This window comes from Candoia aspera, chromosome 7 (assembly GCF_035149785.1).
Source record: "Candoia aspera isolate rCanAsp1 chromosome 7, rCanAsp1.hap2, whole genome shotgun sequence".
Taxonomy (NCBI): Eukaryota; Metazoa; Chordata; class Lepidosauria; order Squamata; family Boidae; genus Candoia; species Candoia aspera.
The window spans coordinates 46,284,450-46,301,574 of record NC_086159.1 but is presented as its reverse complement, the minus strand read 5'-3'; the positions used below and the strand labels follow the sequence as shown (position 1 = coordinate 46,301,574).

General features: G+C 33.3%; 1 protein-coding gene across 4 annotated transcripts in view; it reads left to right on the top strand.

The window, feature by feature from the left end:
* The window catches only part of CPSF6 (cleavage and polyadenylation specific factor 6), a 37,060-nt gene extending 21,484 nt beyond the window's left edge, over positions 1-15,576 (top strand). The window contains exons 7-11 of one of the 4 annotated variants that reach the window (XM_063309169.1): positions 818-910; positions 1,862-1,977; positions 4,001-4,154; positions 4,815-5,007; positions 15,148-15,576. In XM_063309169.1, coding sequence (XP_063165239.1) covers positions 818-910; positions 1,862-1,977; positions 4,001-4,154; positions 4,815-5,004 — 553 coding nt within the window. In that variant the 3' untranslated portion in view covers positions 5,005-5,007; positions 15,148-15,576. The remainder of the gene's footprint in view (positions 1-817; positions 911-1,861; positions 1,978-4,000; positions 4,155-4,814; positions 5,008-15,147) is intronic. The other 3 variants (XM_063309170.1, XM_063309171.1, XM_063309172.1) reach the window with 3 other exon arrangements.
* The last annotated feature ends 1,549 nt before the right edge of the window (positions 15,577-17,125 follow it).

The window sequence follows — 17,125 nt, the reverse complement described above, 5'->3', positions numbered from 1 at the left end:
GAATAGGCCTCTAATAGAACCTCTGTGGATTGTCTTAGTTGGACAGGTTTTTCTTTTCAGTCTGGTTTACCTGCATTGAGGGACTTTCTCTGGCAATACCTATTACCTAGAATAATTCTGATAGAGTCAGAGAACCTTTTCAGGTGGCAGCTTATAGGGGAACCTTACATTACAAAATAAAGGAGCACCACAGGCATATTGCAATGTATTTGAACAGTCCCTTATCAGCGTTCACCATATGAATATCTACGGTGACTTCACATGACTGCCTCACCAGTCCATACTTAGTTTTTAAAATCCACTTATTTGTTTTCTAGCTTCATTTTAAAACATGCTGTAGGCTTATATTATTTCCTTTTATTTTTCCTTTGATGCTATTTCTACTATGTGAATGTTATATCACCTCTCAAATTTTTTTAGATTGTGATACATAAAAGTCTTTGCATGTTGTGAGTATATCAGTGAGGCTTTGTGGGCATGATGATTTGTTAAATAAGTAGCATAGCCTTTTCTGAAACATTGATTCCAATAGTATTAATTTATTCATGGAATTAACATCTAAAATTTTAAAATATAAAATGTTATAAAACATATTTCTCTGAAGTTAAAGCATTATGCATAATTGCTTGAAAGAATATGCAAAGAACCCAATAATAATACATTTTTATTTTTATATAGAGATAGTAATTTAATAAGCAAAGGAGGGCTGAGGGTGGTGAAAGCAGAAGTAGAGTCTCTGCACATAATGACCAATATTTTCATGATGATCTCAACTACAATCCATAACTATATTTAAATTGTCAATTATATATCATAGGCGTTTCACTGGAAATAACATGTCCATAAGAGAACAATTACATATGCCATTGTATTGGAGACAAACGAAAAATAATACTCAAAACGCAGGGAGGTATGAATTTTTAGACATTTCCTCTTATGCTAAATCAGCTATAGGATCTTGATCCACTTCTTGCTCTTAAGAGGATAGAATTGCTTATTCTGCATTTTCTTTCTACCAGAAGAACTAACATTTGCAAGAAAGATTTCTCAAAAGCAGTTAAAGCCATATAATTTACAGTGCTGGAAGGAATATGAAGAACATATAGTCTAACATCACGTCCTAAGGCATGATCTCCTTTCTAAGTGTCTCAGTGAAATTACATGATATTGATTAGTATTTGTGACAAGCTGAGGGGAGGAGGAGACTAATTATTACATCTTGGGAATTAATTACTACATCTTGGGTATAGCAGAGTTGCCTGTAGGAAGAAAAAGTGTGCTCTGTTCATATTGTCAGTCTTCAGATCTTGTTTAAGATAGAGATTGACAGATGTCACAAAGTTCAAAGGGGCACTATCAGAGTAAGTTAACATTTTCTATCTCCAGTTTTAATTAATTTAAGTAATTAGTCTAGTGTGCAGCCAGCATATCACCTTGGTTATCTTAAGTGTACTGTATCATTACAGAACATAGAATACTATTAATGCTTGGCACAATTTACTCATTATGTTTCTTAAAAACAATTAGTGTATGTGTTGAGGCCATATTTGTTTGATATCTTGTTGATTGGGGCAAACTTCAGTTCTGTACCTGAATTATCATACAATGATTGACAGAAGTTTTGTAAGCATCTGAAGCTTTCTGAAGATGGAAAGCACTGCATAAATATTACTAATTACAATTTCAACTGTAATTAGAGGAGTTACTTTTGTGATAGTATACTTTTTTTTCTCTAGCTTGCAAGTTTTGCATTATAAATAAAATGCTTTCTTTTATGTGTTTTGCTTATGATTCCATACTAAAAATATTGAAATACTTGTGTTTCCGGGAGTAAAAAAGTTGAACTTGTGTCTGTCTGCAGAGAAATAGATGCTGCAAGGACACCTTTAAGTGAAGCAGAATTTGAAGAAATTATGAATAGAAATAGGGCTATCTCTAGCAGTGCCATTTCAAGAGCTGTATCAGATGCAAGCGCTGGTCAGTATATTTAATTTAGTGACTATCTTGTTCCATAACCTATATTTACATGTGAATCAGAGAGAGATGTACTGGAAAAAAATAAATATAGGAATAAAGCTTTCTAGTCAAGTTATTATAATTTTAAAGTCATTTATTGCTTACTGCTATGCTTATCTAAAGGACTGTTTCTTCCTATAAAAATTGGGACATCAAACTCATCTGGAGAGGTAATTTTTGTGGCTTTATTTTCTTACATATAACTTCCAAAGGCAAGGAAGTGGGGCTTTTCTTCTGAAGCACCAAAAGAGTGTAATTCTATGACACAGACTTGACGCTTGGCCCCTCTATTAGTTTTTCAGCCCTGACTGAAACTATCCTTTCAGAAAGCATTTAACGTACAGTATCTGCTACTTTAATTTTTTCCCCATTATTTTTACCTTATTTTAAAGCTTTACCAGTCATTGACTTCATAGATTCTTTTAACTTTTAATTATGAAATACTTTTTGGATTTTTAAATGTTTTGCTTTTATTTAATAAAACAGAACAAAAGAAAACAATAATTAAAAGAAAAAGCAATATACAGGTAGTCTTGACTTACGACCATTCATTTAGCAACCAGTCGAAGTTACAACAGCACTGAAAAAAGTGATTTATGACCTGTCCTTGCAGTTACGACCATCACAGCATCCCTGTGATAACGTGATCAGGATTTCAGGTGCTTGGTAACCAGCATGTATTTACGATGGTTGCGGCGTTCCAGGGTCACATGATCACCATTTGTGACCTTCCCAGCCAGCTTCCAACAAGCAAAGTCAGTGGGGGAAGCTGGATTTGCTTAACAACCACATGATTCACTTAACAACTGTGGTGATTCACTTAACCATTGCAAAAAAGGTTGTAAAATTGGGCATGATTTAATGGCCGCCTCGCTTAGCGATGGAAGTTCCAGTCCCTATTATGGCTGTAAGTAGAAGTTACTTGTAATAGCAACAAAATTAGCATTATAAATATAGGTAACAGCTTTTCATAAGTGTATACTTGCATGTTGAAAATGTTTTTACTCAACAGTTTCAAAAAAGGATAGCCATACTTCATTGTAATTGTTCATATGTAATCTACATCTGTAAACTGTAAACTATAATTCATAAAGTGCAAGTAACATCAGCTCTTTAATCCACTGAGTGATTTGATTTTTTGGGGAACAGTAGAGGTGGCACAATATGTCTAATAATGTTGCTTAGTTTGTACAAATTGTGGATAAGTAAATCTGTGTATTGTATGATGTCAGATTGAAGGGGAGGGGGCACATACGATGGTATGCTTTTTATACAGAGACTACAGTATTAATGTCAGGAGGAATTGTAGAATGGAATCTTCTTCCCTAGTATTTGTGTTTTTTTTTAAGTGGTGGGCTTAAATCTTATGATTGAGTCCTACACATTCATGTTAGGTTCTAGTTTATAATCTAAGGTATATGAGCCAAGAACAGGTTTATCAGCCTATCTGATATTTGTATGATTTTAATCTTAGTTTAATATATTTTGGAAGAAGAGTACAGGTAGTCCTCACTTAATGACCACAGTTGAGACCAGAATTTTGGTTGCTAGTCAAAGCGGTCATTAAGGTCATTAAAATCCGGCCCAATTTTACAACCCTGTTTGCGGCAGTCATTAAGCAAATCACTGCAATCGTTAAGTGAACCATTTGATCGTTAAGAATGTCATGCAGTTCCCCATTGATTTTGCTTGCCAGAAGCCGGCCAGGAAAGTTGAAAATGGCAATCATGTGACCACAGGATGCTGCAATGGTCAAAAATGCGAACCAGTTGCCAAATGCCCAAATCGTGATCACATGACCGTGGGGACACTGACGGTCATAAGTATGAGCACCAGTTGTAAGTCATTTTTTTCAGCACCGTTGTAAGTCGAAACCACTAAACAAACGGTCATTAAGTGAGGACTTCCCGTAGAAATTATTTTGACGATAGGGTTTTTTATATTAAACAAACATATATCTGTTCACCCACTTTTTATTTTCCAGCGGAATATGGAAGTGCTATAGAAACCTTGGTGACTGCAATTTCATTAATTAAACAGTCCAAAGTATCTGCAGATGATCGCTGCAAAGTACTTATTAGCTCTCTGCAAGATTGTCTTCATGGAATTGAATCAAAGTCTTACGGTTCTGGGTCAAGGTAAACCTTTTGTGTAAAAATCTTGACTAAAGTTTAAATTTTAGTAGGACAAGAAGATTTCTGTAATAAATGGAAAGGTTCTTGGGCACCTTTTTATCTTTACGCATTCACTTTTTGGTTAGGAAAATACATATAAAATTTGAAAATTCATTTTTAATCATGCCATATGCAAATTCTATTCAATAGTGTATCAAGCCATATTAACTACTATAAATATATATTTTATATTTGCCATCCTACCTCTCAGCTGTTGCTGCTGGCCCACCAGCTGGCAAAAATCCCTGTTTTATTGTATGCATGGAGCAAAAGAGCCTTGTTTCATTCTGTGGATGGACCAAAACTTTGAAAGAAGCATGGACAATCCAGAACCAACTCTTTCATGCATCAAGCTTTTTGTGTCCAGAACAATTTACATATTCCTAATTAGTACTACAAAATTCTACTCTGCCTTTTCTCCTCCATAGTAAGAGAGTCATTCCTTGCAGTTAAAATAAGAAAGCATTTTTATAACTTAGAAAAGTAGGGCTAGCAAAACACATTCAACATACTTAGCTGTACTGGGACAAGGTTCTCCTTATTCAAGGCCTTTAACAAACTTTAGTTTTATTGTTACAAGATATGTAAGTGATTTGAGAGAATTAAGGAAGTAATTTCTTTTAGAAGACGTGAACGGTCAAGGGAGAGAGACCATAGTAGGTCAAGGGAGAAAAGCCGACGCCATAAATCTCGTAGCAGAGATCGCCATGATGATTATTACCGGGAAAGAAGCCGTGAACGTGAGAGGCATCGTGACCGCGATAGAGACCGCGATAGAGAGCGTGATAGAGAACGAGAATATCGTCATCGTTAAGAGGTGGGCAGATTTGTTCCTGGATTATGAATTTACTAATCTTGAAATAATTTAATGAATATATATTCTTGAATTGTGTAGCAATATGCTGTACTGAACAGAGTTCTCATTGAGAGGTATGGTCAGGTAAGTGTGGTATCTCCAACCGTTTTTTACCTTTCCCTCTACTGCTAATTGCATGAATTTCTTTTTGGATGTGATATGTGCTTTTGGCTGTCTTATTTTAATAGCTGTTAATTGCCACATAGCTAATTCAGATCTGTAGGATCTAGCTGGCTCTGTTATTACACGCCCTCTCCATAAATATCTGGAAAAAGGAGAACAACGTGAGTTTTTCTTTAGGATTTCAGGAGCCAGTATCAGAATAGTCTTGCTTCTTAACTACAGATTTTTAAAGTATTTACAAAATTCTTGTTTAGTAATAGGAAGCCAAAGTTGAAACTAGGAAGTTCAAGCAGCAGCAGCTATTGCAGTCAGTTGCTGCTAGTTTTGAAGCATCACCTAGCACTGCTAGAGGAGACCACCAGTAAGTCCTGTCAGCTACTGCATTATCTGGTTAGGCTTTAAGAACTTAACTGTTGATCACATTGGTTTGCACTTGAAACTTTTTGAAACCACTGGGTTCATTCATATACTTGAGCATTAGGCCTGATCTTTTCAAAAAACCATAGCAAGTGGAAGTCAAGTTGCAGACACTGTGAAAGTTTTTAGAACTTATAAACAACAACAACAACACCCTGTTTAAATGTTGATTAAACTAAAAATAGCTGTGATTAATGCAGTACTTTCTAAACATTAGAAAGTTTAAATTCTGAAAAACGGTGATATATTTTGTTATATTAGTTATTCCTACAAAAGCGTTGTATAGAATTCCTGATTTTTCTTTTCAAAGTGTGATTTTTTTTATTACAACAGGTGATATAAACTTCTCATTTTTTAATAGACTTCTTTATAGCCTAGAGAGTAATGAGATTCTAGTTCAATGTATCAGTACAGTTCGATCTGTGCAGTAATACGGGTTTCTGTTTTTATTTGACAACTTGCTGTCTTTGGCTATTTTTCCACTCTAGGTAAACCATGCATGCTTTTTTCACACCAAGGAAAAGTATAGTGGTCTTTAATGTAATTAATAGTTTCTGATGTTTTCTTTTAAGTAGGTAGGGTATAGTCAACAATGTCAGACACAGGATGAGCTTAATACTTGGTTTCTAAACGTTGATGCTTTCTATGTTTTTAGTTCAAATAGAGTAGGCTACTTTTTTGGTACCACTTTCTTTTAGAAGTCACTATAATTCCTTTAAGACTCTAGTTGCATCAGTTTATTGCCTTTCTTTTCTTTAAGCCTGAAAAATTATTTGAATGTGCTGTCAATGGTCAAAAATTATTTGAAGTTTCTCATTAGAGCATTGTTATGTACCATTTTTATCTTATAGCAATTGGCATTTATTTCCTGGCTTCCAGATTTTTTTTTTCAGATATCTGGTTATGTCTGTTTACTTCTGTAGGCTTAGCTGTTTACCTTTATGTTACATACTGATGAAGTACAGGCTAATGAACATGAACAGGTGTTGTCACACATTATATCAGGTATCTTTTTGAGTTTCAGAATTTTTTGCACTTGTCACATGGGATTTATCATGAACTTTTACAAGAATAATAACAAGCACACTGAATACAAAATGAAAAATGTATTAGATTTTCTTACTATAGATTGTCCTCTTAACCTTTTCTGAGTAGATGGCAATTAATATTATTGTAGACCTGCATGCTCTGCTTATTTAATTTTATCTGCAGGATCTGTGTCTTTTGTAGGATGTTCACAAATGTTTGTAAATTGCAAGTAAGAATTACATTTGTAGTATTTTTAAAGCAGTCCAAGTTCCTTTACAACTGACTTTTCAATGAGCCCTGTTCCTTACTTGATAACCTTGCATATCTTTCTGATTTTGTTCGATTTTTTTGATGGAAACTTATATGGGCAATGCAGGTTTTCAGTCCAAAATACTTAAATTTGTAGTACTTTTTTCAAGTATGAAAGTTCCAGGAATTTACTGTACAGCAGTAGGATAATCTTCCAGCCTTATTTATTAGTGCTTAGTATTTTACTAAATGATACAGGGGCCAGTATGCCGGGGAGGGGGGCTTATATGTGTTGATGGGAGATTTGGGGGCCAGTAGTTTTAGGATCTTAGTGCAGTGACTGGTTCCAGTGATTGTACAAACACATTTTGAGTGTTTCATATGGAATCAGTCATTATGGTTTTTCTATTCATTTTGTAAATATAAAAGCTGTTCCCTTTTATGCATGTTTATCAGTGAAAGTATGTGTCTGTCAGCGGTGGGAAAAGAACAAAATCGTCTTTTTATCTTAGAGGAACATATCCCCAAATTCCAGAGGGAGTGATATATTACCAGAGTTTGCCAGATGGTATTGGACTCCAATTTCTATAAGATATGGGAGTTGTACTCTATCAGCATCTGGAAGGTCACATGATTTCTCTTTGTCAAAGTGAAAGAAAGGCATCTTAAACATCACATTTATTGAGGCAGAAGGTTTCAGGGGCTTAATAATACACTTAGAAATCACAGTTAATATCCAGCTATTTTGTCCGTGTGACCATCCTGCTAATTTAAACAGTGTCTGTAAGGTTGATAACCTTGAAGTAACCCTGAGATGCATGTTTCCTAATAAATTTAATTATGTTGCACGTATCAGTTAAAGAACATTGAATACACCCTAGCTTTTTTATATAAAAGGCTTGATGTTAAAAGCCTAGTAAGTTCCATCTGTTCTATTACATATGCCCAATGAGGTTTTGAACTTCTTTTTCTTGCTCAGCTATTTCCATCCCATTTAAGACACCTATTGTTGATAAATGGAATGAAGTACAACTTCTACTGGCTTCTGGCCTAGTTGTCAGATAATAGGAAATTTAAAAGGGTTTTACGTGTAGGTACGTAATACTTTGGTCTTCACTGTTATATCTTATAAACATTTTGAATAGACTGTAGAGTGATCCTTGCATGTGTAATCTAACCATAAAATATAACATTCCAGTCTTTCACTTTACAGTTCTTAGGAGGAATTTGAATGAAGATTTAAATTTGGGGTTTTGAAAGACACTGGGAAATTTACATAAAAATAGTTACATCTTGTCCGTTATGAAAATAAGCAGCACTTGCCATTGTGAGATAGAATGAGTTGTCTGCTGCAAGGAGAGATACAAATGGAGTTCTGTGTATTAATCACATCATTCAAAGCAATCTTTTCTGAAAGCTGTCTTTGGTTTCTCTGAAGTAAAACCCATTTTTATTTTTTAAAGATGCATATTTTGGGCACAGTTCTGAACCTGATGTAATTTACCATCTGTGTTGTATGAAGGTACTAGAGTTTTAATACAAAGGAAGATGGTTGAGGGAACAAAGTTGTATTCTGTGTTGATTATAGAACAACGAGCCAAGCATTCATCTCAAAATTTCAATTATGCAATATTTATGTGACTGACAATACCTCCCATCTACATTGACATGTTATCCATCTAAAACTCCAGTTTATTATCCAAAGAGTATATTGAAGGATAAACGATACAGTTTTAAATCTTAATTTTTACCTACATCTTTGTTTTTGTTAAACTAGATGCAATACATGCCAGCCAGTACATAATCTTAAATTCTGGATGTGTCTTCTGGTAATCAGTAGTTCAACTAGATGTACCTGTAGCATAGTGGCACAATTTTCCTTCAGTTGTTTAATGAATTTGCAGTACAAACCTAGAATATATGGAGGATATTGAACACACACACAGTGCATATTTTTACTTTTTTCCAATAAAATATGTTAATTAGCCATATTAGGTTGGTGTCAAATATCTTTTTCATCCCATAAGAGAAAAAATATTTCTAACTTAGGTGGAAGAGCATTGTGCAAGGTATCTTTCTCAAACCCTGAGGAATTCATGTTTGTACAAGCTTTTCTGTAAAGACCACCAAAATTCATTACTATATGGCCTTCTGAAGTTTATACAGTATACTCAGCCTTATTTTTCTTACTCAGTTTTTATGAGTAGTATGAAACTATATATTGAGTCATACACTGCAGAAACTCTACTGCTCACCGTTGCACAAGAGTTTCTGAAAGTGCAGAAATCTGTTTTCTCCTTCCTATGATTGAATCTAAGATATCACTCACATTTACTACAGCTATAGGAATTAACTGTATTTGTGTAGCTCCTCTGAAATCAGATGTAACTTTCTGGCCTTATTTGGAGGTTAATGAGTGGTACACTGAATTATCCCAAATGGATTTTCACATGGTTTTAATGTGATTAATGAGGTTTTTTTTAAATGTGCCTTAACAATGTACTTCTGGCTACTGGATTATTTTGGTTGTTTTCATAAATTTCTGTATTTTTTTTTGTTATGTCTTTTGTAAATTGTCATAAAAGTACAAGAAAATTGTGAATATTTCAGATGTGTATCTATTTTCTTGTACTTATTTACCAAAACTCCCAGCAATTCATGTTCAAACTGCCAGCAGATCATCATGATATATGTGTTGGATGATACACATATTTAGATTAAAATCTAACAGCAACATGATTATGTAGAAGTAATAATCACAATTCCTAAAATTGCTTCAGGCATGAAAATTGTAGATTATCTCATGTGATGAGCTACTCACTGATATTGTGCTTTGTCCTGAATAAGCATTTAAAAATGCAGGAAATTCAAAATGTTTGAACTTCTTAAGCTCTGGTGCTTATTATATGCATTACAAACAAGATTTTTAACTAACTTACCAGATTTTGGAAGTTTAAATGTGCTGTTTTTACTTACTTGCTTACAGTGATTTAAGTTTTTGCAACCTTGGTACTAAATTAAAAAGAGGATGAAACAATCTAGCATTGATCAATGTGTGCATAGAATTTGAGCTCCATTTGACAATATATTTACCTGTGTTCTCAAACCACTATAAGCAAACCTCATTAAAGTATAAGAGTAGTTTGAATGTACAGACCAAAAGATTATTCTTGGTCAGATTTGTATAAAATTTAAACTGTGGCTTCTTTGTCTCTGTTTTTTTTCCCCAAAGCATGTTCTTAAACTGTCTTTTCTATGTATAGAAAAAAAAAATTTCTTTGCCTGAAGAGTATTGTTCCATTATTGTTTTATTCCTGGAAAGGATACTTGTATTTTCACATTAAATATAGCTTTTGCTATCTGGTGACGTCAAGATATGTTGGGTTATTGTTTGCATTTTCCAGCCAGCACAGGAAATGGTTATATTGGCTGAGGATGATGGAAATCATAGTCCGGCATATGTAGACTGAGCCAGATGGGGAAGGCTGCAATATCTTATGAAAAGTGGGAACATAAGTGATTACTTACAGTGATTTAAGTTTTTGCAACTTTGGTACTAAATTAAAAAGAGGATGAAACAACCTAGCATTGATCAATGTGTGCATAGAATTTGAGCTCCATCTCTTGAGCATTTTACATATAGGCATTGTACATAATAAAATGCGATCTAGAAGAATAGAATCAACAACTATATCCAGGCATAAAGGTTGCACTACTTCATTCCTTATCTATTTTGCATAAACTCCATGCAGATAAAGAAAGATACAAGATCAGAGTAATTATGTATCAGATGCATATCAGATGAATGAACCTATATTTAGAACTTAACTGGGTTACATTCTGTTCATGACCCTGGTAAATCGTAATATCAAATGAGTTGGATAGATGTATTAAATAACTATGTTCATTTAAATGATTATATGATATGGCTGGATTAGTCAATATTGTTACTACTCTCCTAAGAGGCAATGCTTGTTCTAAAGTCAGTGAAATGTATAGAGAGGAGAGCTGGTTGGATTAGATAGTTGGCAACAGCTATGTCTCTCCCTTTTATAATCCAAATTTTTGTTTAAAATCTTTGCCAGGAAATGTTTCTTTTAAACCTAAAAGTCTTGATATTTGTATTTGAAATTCTTATTCTAGGTGATTGTATGGTTTATGTCTTTTTTTGCTATAATATTTATATTTTAATGGTGCTCTTTGGAACTGGTAGTTGAAAAAAATGTGCATAATTATAAATATAATTAATCTTCTACCAGTTTTAGTAAGAATTATTTTGTGCACACTTATATTGGTAAAGTAAATAACAATCTTGTGCATGTTACTAATTTTGCTATTACATTTGTGTTACGGGTTTTATGTTAATTCATTTTCTTCATTTTCTCATAATTGTGGTTGTGAGCACAATCTCCCTTGTTTGATAGATTCTTAACAAAATTTGGTTGATCTGATTTCCTTCTGTGAGGTAATTCGATTTTAGAAGTGACAAGGGTCAGGGGGTTAAAACTCATTTTTCAGCAAATACAAATTGGACTGCATTTCTTGCTTACTGTGGTTTGAGAACTTTTTAAGGAATTCCTCAGAATTGTTCTATTTTATTCATTGCAGTTTTAGTTTTATTAGTTTCTCTTATACCTCAATGTGAAAATACAGAAAAATATATGAAATTTTAAGACTATTTTTGTTCATTGAGTGGAGTTTATCATGATTACAGTTTGAAATTAGGTGAAATTGTGACTCTGATTGCATTAGGTAATTGGATCCTAGCTATGCACAACTATGCATCCATAAGGTATCTTTTTTGCTGTTGTGTTTCTTCTGCCACATGAGTGAGTAGGGAGCTGCTTCCCATTAATGCAAACTGGAAACTGTTTTATAAAAGCTTTTAATCCAGACAGGATATGGAAGCTAGCTTCGACTGCAGATAAAAAGATTGTGGCTACCTGGGTTCTTCGCCCTTGCATGAAGGGAGAAATGGCCATACTAAAGGAATTCCATGTTGGTGCATGGAATTTAACTTAGCCAGAATTCAGTCATCCCACCAGAACTCTTGTAATGTAGCGGTATAAATAGACAAACTCCAGACAAAACTAGTAGATAATTTGTTCTTACTAGAGTAAAAGCAAAGAAAGACATATCACCAAAGTTTCATTTTGAATGTACAACTATATAATACTTACTGTATGTAGAAGTAAAAATGAGTAAGAACAGAAAAACTAGACATACATAATTGGACTTTTGGTAGAATACATTTTCCTTCCCCAAAGCAGAATGCTGCCAAATGCTAAAGCTGAATGCTAATGCTTCCTTGGAAGAGAGAAGCCAAAATATAGCTTATTTGCAAGGAAATAAAGTATACATTTCCTTTTAACGTACTTAAATCCATTAAAATATAACAGCAAGTGTAAAGATTCACAGAATATTGGTTTGCAACTAAGGTTGCATGTTGTATGCTTGAAAAATAAGTGTTTATGTTACAATATGGATGTTAATCTCATTCAGAAGTTTATTTGAAATTCAGTTTTTTGTCAGGTTCTGAATACAATAAACTAAAAAATCATGGGCTTGTAGTTGTAAAAATAAGGTTGGGTTTTAGGATTGTGTATTGTATGAGACTGCATCTGTCCTCCTCCACCATGTCCATAAATTCTACCTGCCCTTTTCAAAACCAAAAGAAGTAATTTACCTGCGTTTGGTATTACAAGAGATTATTAGATTGGGAATAAATTGCTCTCAAGATTGAAAGTAGGAAGTGGCTGAGAGGGTGAGAAGCTGCCTAATCTCTCTCACAGTTCCTAATCCTGCCTTATCTTTACATTTTTATTAACATATAGTGATAGAAGTAGAGAGAACTGTTCAAAAGGACTGAATTGCTATTTAGTGAAGCCATAGTACAACCTTTGACCAATTGGAAAAGCTATTGGATTTTATGTCTTGCACTTACATATTGCACCAGGTAGAAATTGTGCTGAAATAAATTGGCCAATAAAAATAGTTGCAGAAAATATTTCATGATGAATCTTTAGGATATTTAGTAGAAAGAAGGCATGATAATCCCCTTTTATGAAAGTAACTTTCTAATATCAAAACCATACTATCATTCTGGTAATAATTTTAATATAAACATTGGAAAATGTCACTAAATAGCAATACTCCTACACAAATTTAAATCATTCAGTATTTTTTCAGTATATGAAACAAAGGTTTCAGTCTGATTTTGTATTATACTATTCTCAATCCACAACATACTGGCATAGCTTTTTAAAAAAATATTACATGCCAATGGAAATCATTTTAGTCTAAATCCACAAATTTTGAATTTCAGCAAATGTTGAAATAGTTTAGGATAGAACGTGTGTCAATGCCTGATACATTTGGAGTCTTTATACTTAAATTTGTTGTTGACGGTCTTAAAAATGTGTTTACCAATGAGATAGTGTTTTAGAAATAGTTCATTATAGTTATTACTATGTTTTTCCTCATGTTTATTATTTCTTTAGATACTTAATTGGTACTGTATTCAGAGTGGAAAACTCTAATAGTCTTGCAGCTGTCATTTTGTTCCTCTGAAACTGAGATTCTATCTGTGCATTGGCAACTAACTTAACAGACCACAGTTGATGCACAGTTTGATCTATCTTGTTAATAAAATCAATTTTAAAAGAATTTTGATTGTGCAGAAGGAACAAGAATCTAAATATTCAACACTCAAAAGTGAAAACTAATTGAATTCTCACCTGCCTAAAACCCATGAATTTTGGGAGAAAAGGACACCTCAAGAAAAGGGCACCTGAAATTCTTATTAATATAATTAATTTTTCTAATCTGAACTGTATCAGTAGTAAGAATGACCTTATGGCAGCTGCATAATACTGTATGTTCTGAAATTCTTTATCTAGATAACTGCATACAAAATAACATACCAATATGTACTTTTGCAAATAGTTTACTTTTAAGTTCTAAAAAATTTTGAAATTATTGCTTTGATGTTTTATACTATATCCTAACATTCTTTTTTGGAATTGTGTTCCACTGGATTCAGTGAGGCTTACTTTAGAGTAAGGTTTAAAACTTCTGTTTTAAGACTGCAAACGTACTTAGGAGTAAGCCCTATTAAAAATTGTGTATCTCGTTTCCAGCCAGCATTGGCCTTAGGAATGAACAAACATGTGATGTATAAATGTATTTTATATCATTTTTAATAATAGTTATAATAGTTACCAAGCAGTGTTTGTGTATTTATTGTAGATTTTTATCTAGATTATGCAACAATAATATTGTTATTAAAAAGTGTGGAACTTTTTTAAAGCTCATTAGCTAGAATCCAAAGATAGGGAGTATAAATTTTGAGTATTTTGTTTCTGGACTTCATGTACTAGGGCACATTTTTTGTTAAACTACACTTTAAAAAGTAGTTTCTAGTACAGCCTGAAGGAAAGAAAGAACATGTTAGCCTTTGGTTTTCTTAAAATAGGAGGGGGTTGTTTGTTTAAATATCTATTAATTTTAGTACAGATTTACTTCACATCAAAGCATTATTCATGGTGTCTGAAGCACAAATAAGTCTTCCATGTGAGCATAGCACAGTAATGTAACTGTGGTGAAATGCTTAGTGATTTTGTTACGGAGTTGACTTTGATATTTCAAAGTGACAACCACTTATTATGTGGCTGCTGCTTATAAAAGTCCTGCATACTGTGCTTAACCAAGTAAGAGTCAGTCATACTTGAGGGCCAGCTATGTTTAGAAGTGAGCCAAGGTCCTCTCACTTTTCCACATTCCTCTTAGTTCATATGCATATATCTAGTTGTCTTTCTGTTTGTTTATCTGACTTTTAAGCATGAACAAAAAGGCTATATACATGCAATGAACTGTTCATAATTTATCTGTCAGATTAATTTCTGTTTTTAACAGTTGTGTTATTTAGCTGTCAGCATAGTTTCATTTTTTAAAATTAAAGTGGTTAAACAATGTACCAAAACGATATGGCTGATGCATAATTCTCTATGTGCACTTTCTTGAATATTGATCTGAAGAAACATTCCTATCCATGTTTACTTTTTACAAAATTAGGTATCTATATTTTCCTGTAATATTATTCTAAAATGATCAACCTGCGATTTGGAGGATTTTCAAACAAATCCTTGTTATTTCCATTTTTAATTTTATTTTTATGCTGAAATAGATTTGATGTGTGCAGTTTGTGTATGTATAGTTAAACCACCATTTTTGCTTGCTGTGGGATCTAGCAAAATCTACATCACAAATTTTAACACATTACAGCTGAAGGAAGAGGAGCACCTCGCCAGAAAAGAAATGTAACTTCGTGGAAAGAGGCTTGTCCAGCAGTTTGCTTCTTGTGATCGAACAGAGCTGTAAAGGATTCATGGATAAATTGAACAGGAATAGATCTGAATAAAGCAAATCTGCATATATGGTAACCAGTAGCTCTCTTACTTTTTATGTTGCTTAGCTGTTTTATTTGAAGGAACCTGTGTGATTTAAACCATATAGCTTTTTGCAACTTTATTACTGGTTATATACATTTGACAATTAAAATGTGCAGGCAATTGAAAAAAAGTCAAGTAAATGCTTGTTTTTATAGTAGTTGGTTCTTGTTTAAATGTTCAAGATAATGTCTGTAAAGCGCACCAATTTGATTATAATAGATGTAGTGTTGTAATAAACTGTTTGATGGGGCTGATGTGTAAAGCTGTTCAAGTTATTTGATGTTTACACCTCAGGGAGCGTCTTGTGTTCAGCAATATTTAATGGTGTTAAATGTCTCTAACAAAAATGCATATTTTTTTAAAAATGCATCATTTTATTGTATTCGATGAATGAATAGCAGTTGTGTCCAACACTTAATGATACTAGAGTAGAAATCACATCATTAGTTTGTAGCTAATTTTGCATAGATGGCTTGTGAACGTGCTGAAAGGTGTACCAAAAAATTAACATTTGTGATCCTAATAGACTGAAACTCCATTGGAGAAGATTTAGGCTAAAGTTGAATTAAAGTGTACAGAAGACTTCTGTTGCAATATACAGAATTAAATACCCCATATTTATTTACAAAAAGTTAGAAAAAAACATTTGGCATTTTCAGATTATGGTGATTACTGTTCTTTACTTTTTTGTTATGTCCTATTTCCAAATGTTCTGGTTGTGTATACACAGATATATGTCAGCTAAAAGTAGGTATAAAAGAGTTCCCTAAACCCCCCCCCCACAAAAAATAAAATTTCCAACAGTTTCTTTAAGCAGTGAATGCACATACATACATACATACATACATACATACATACATACATACAGGAGGTGTGTATACATACTCCTTGAATAATTAATGTAGTTTGTCCTAATAAATAGATGGAGATCTGATATACTCCACTAATTCAACATTAGATTTACACTTACGTTCAGCAATATGTTGTTTGCATTATACCTGAGTTTTGTTGATAAAAATAGAGTTCTCAAAATCTTACTTGCACCTGCCTAATTTCTCCTCCTTTCAAAGCTGTCAACATTTTAAATGTTTACTGAACTTTCCCCCCCAGATTTTACTGTAACTGGTTCATGAATATGAATATGAATATATATATATATATATATATATATATATATATATATATATATATATATATATCATTCCGTTCAATCATGTCTGATTCTCAGAGACTGCCTGGACAAGTCCCTTCTTGGCAAGGTTTTTCAGAAGTGGTTTACCATTGCCTCCTTCCTAAGGCTGAGAGAGAGTGACTGGCCCAAGGTCACCCAGCTGGCTTTGTGCCTAAGGCGGGACTAGAACTCACAGTCTCCCAGTTTCTAGCCTGATGCCTTAACCACTACACCAAACTGGCTGTTTTAATATATAATCAATATCATCATAAATTGGAGTACACATTTGCTGAGATATGAAATTGAATACACCATATATATTTTACAGGATCAAATTTGACTTTACAACCAGCCATAACTTGACAAGAAACCATGACCAGTCTTCACTTTCTAATTAATATAGTTGCATAATAGATAAGTTTAAAAAACATCCTTGACTCATCTACAATTTTTAAAATAAATGAAGCATATATACTAACATATATATATGCTTCAATTATATACATGAGGAGGTACATAATGTTAGTTTCAGTTTACCTGGGAGTAAATCCCTTTGAAAATGGAATTACATTTGAGTAAATATGCATAGTAATATGCTACCCACTCATTATTAGCTGCACATGGAAGCACTCAAATTGCT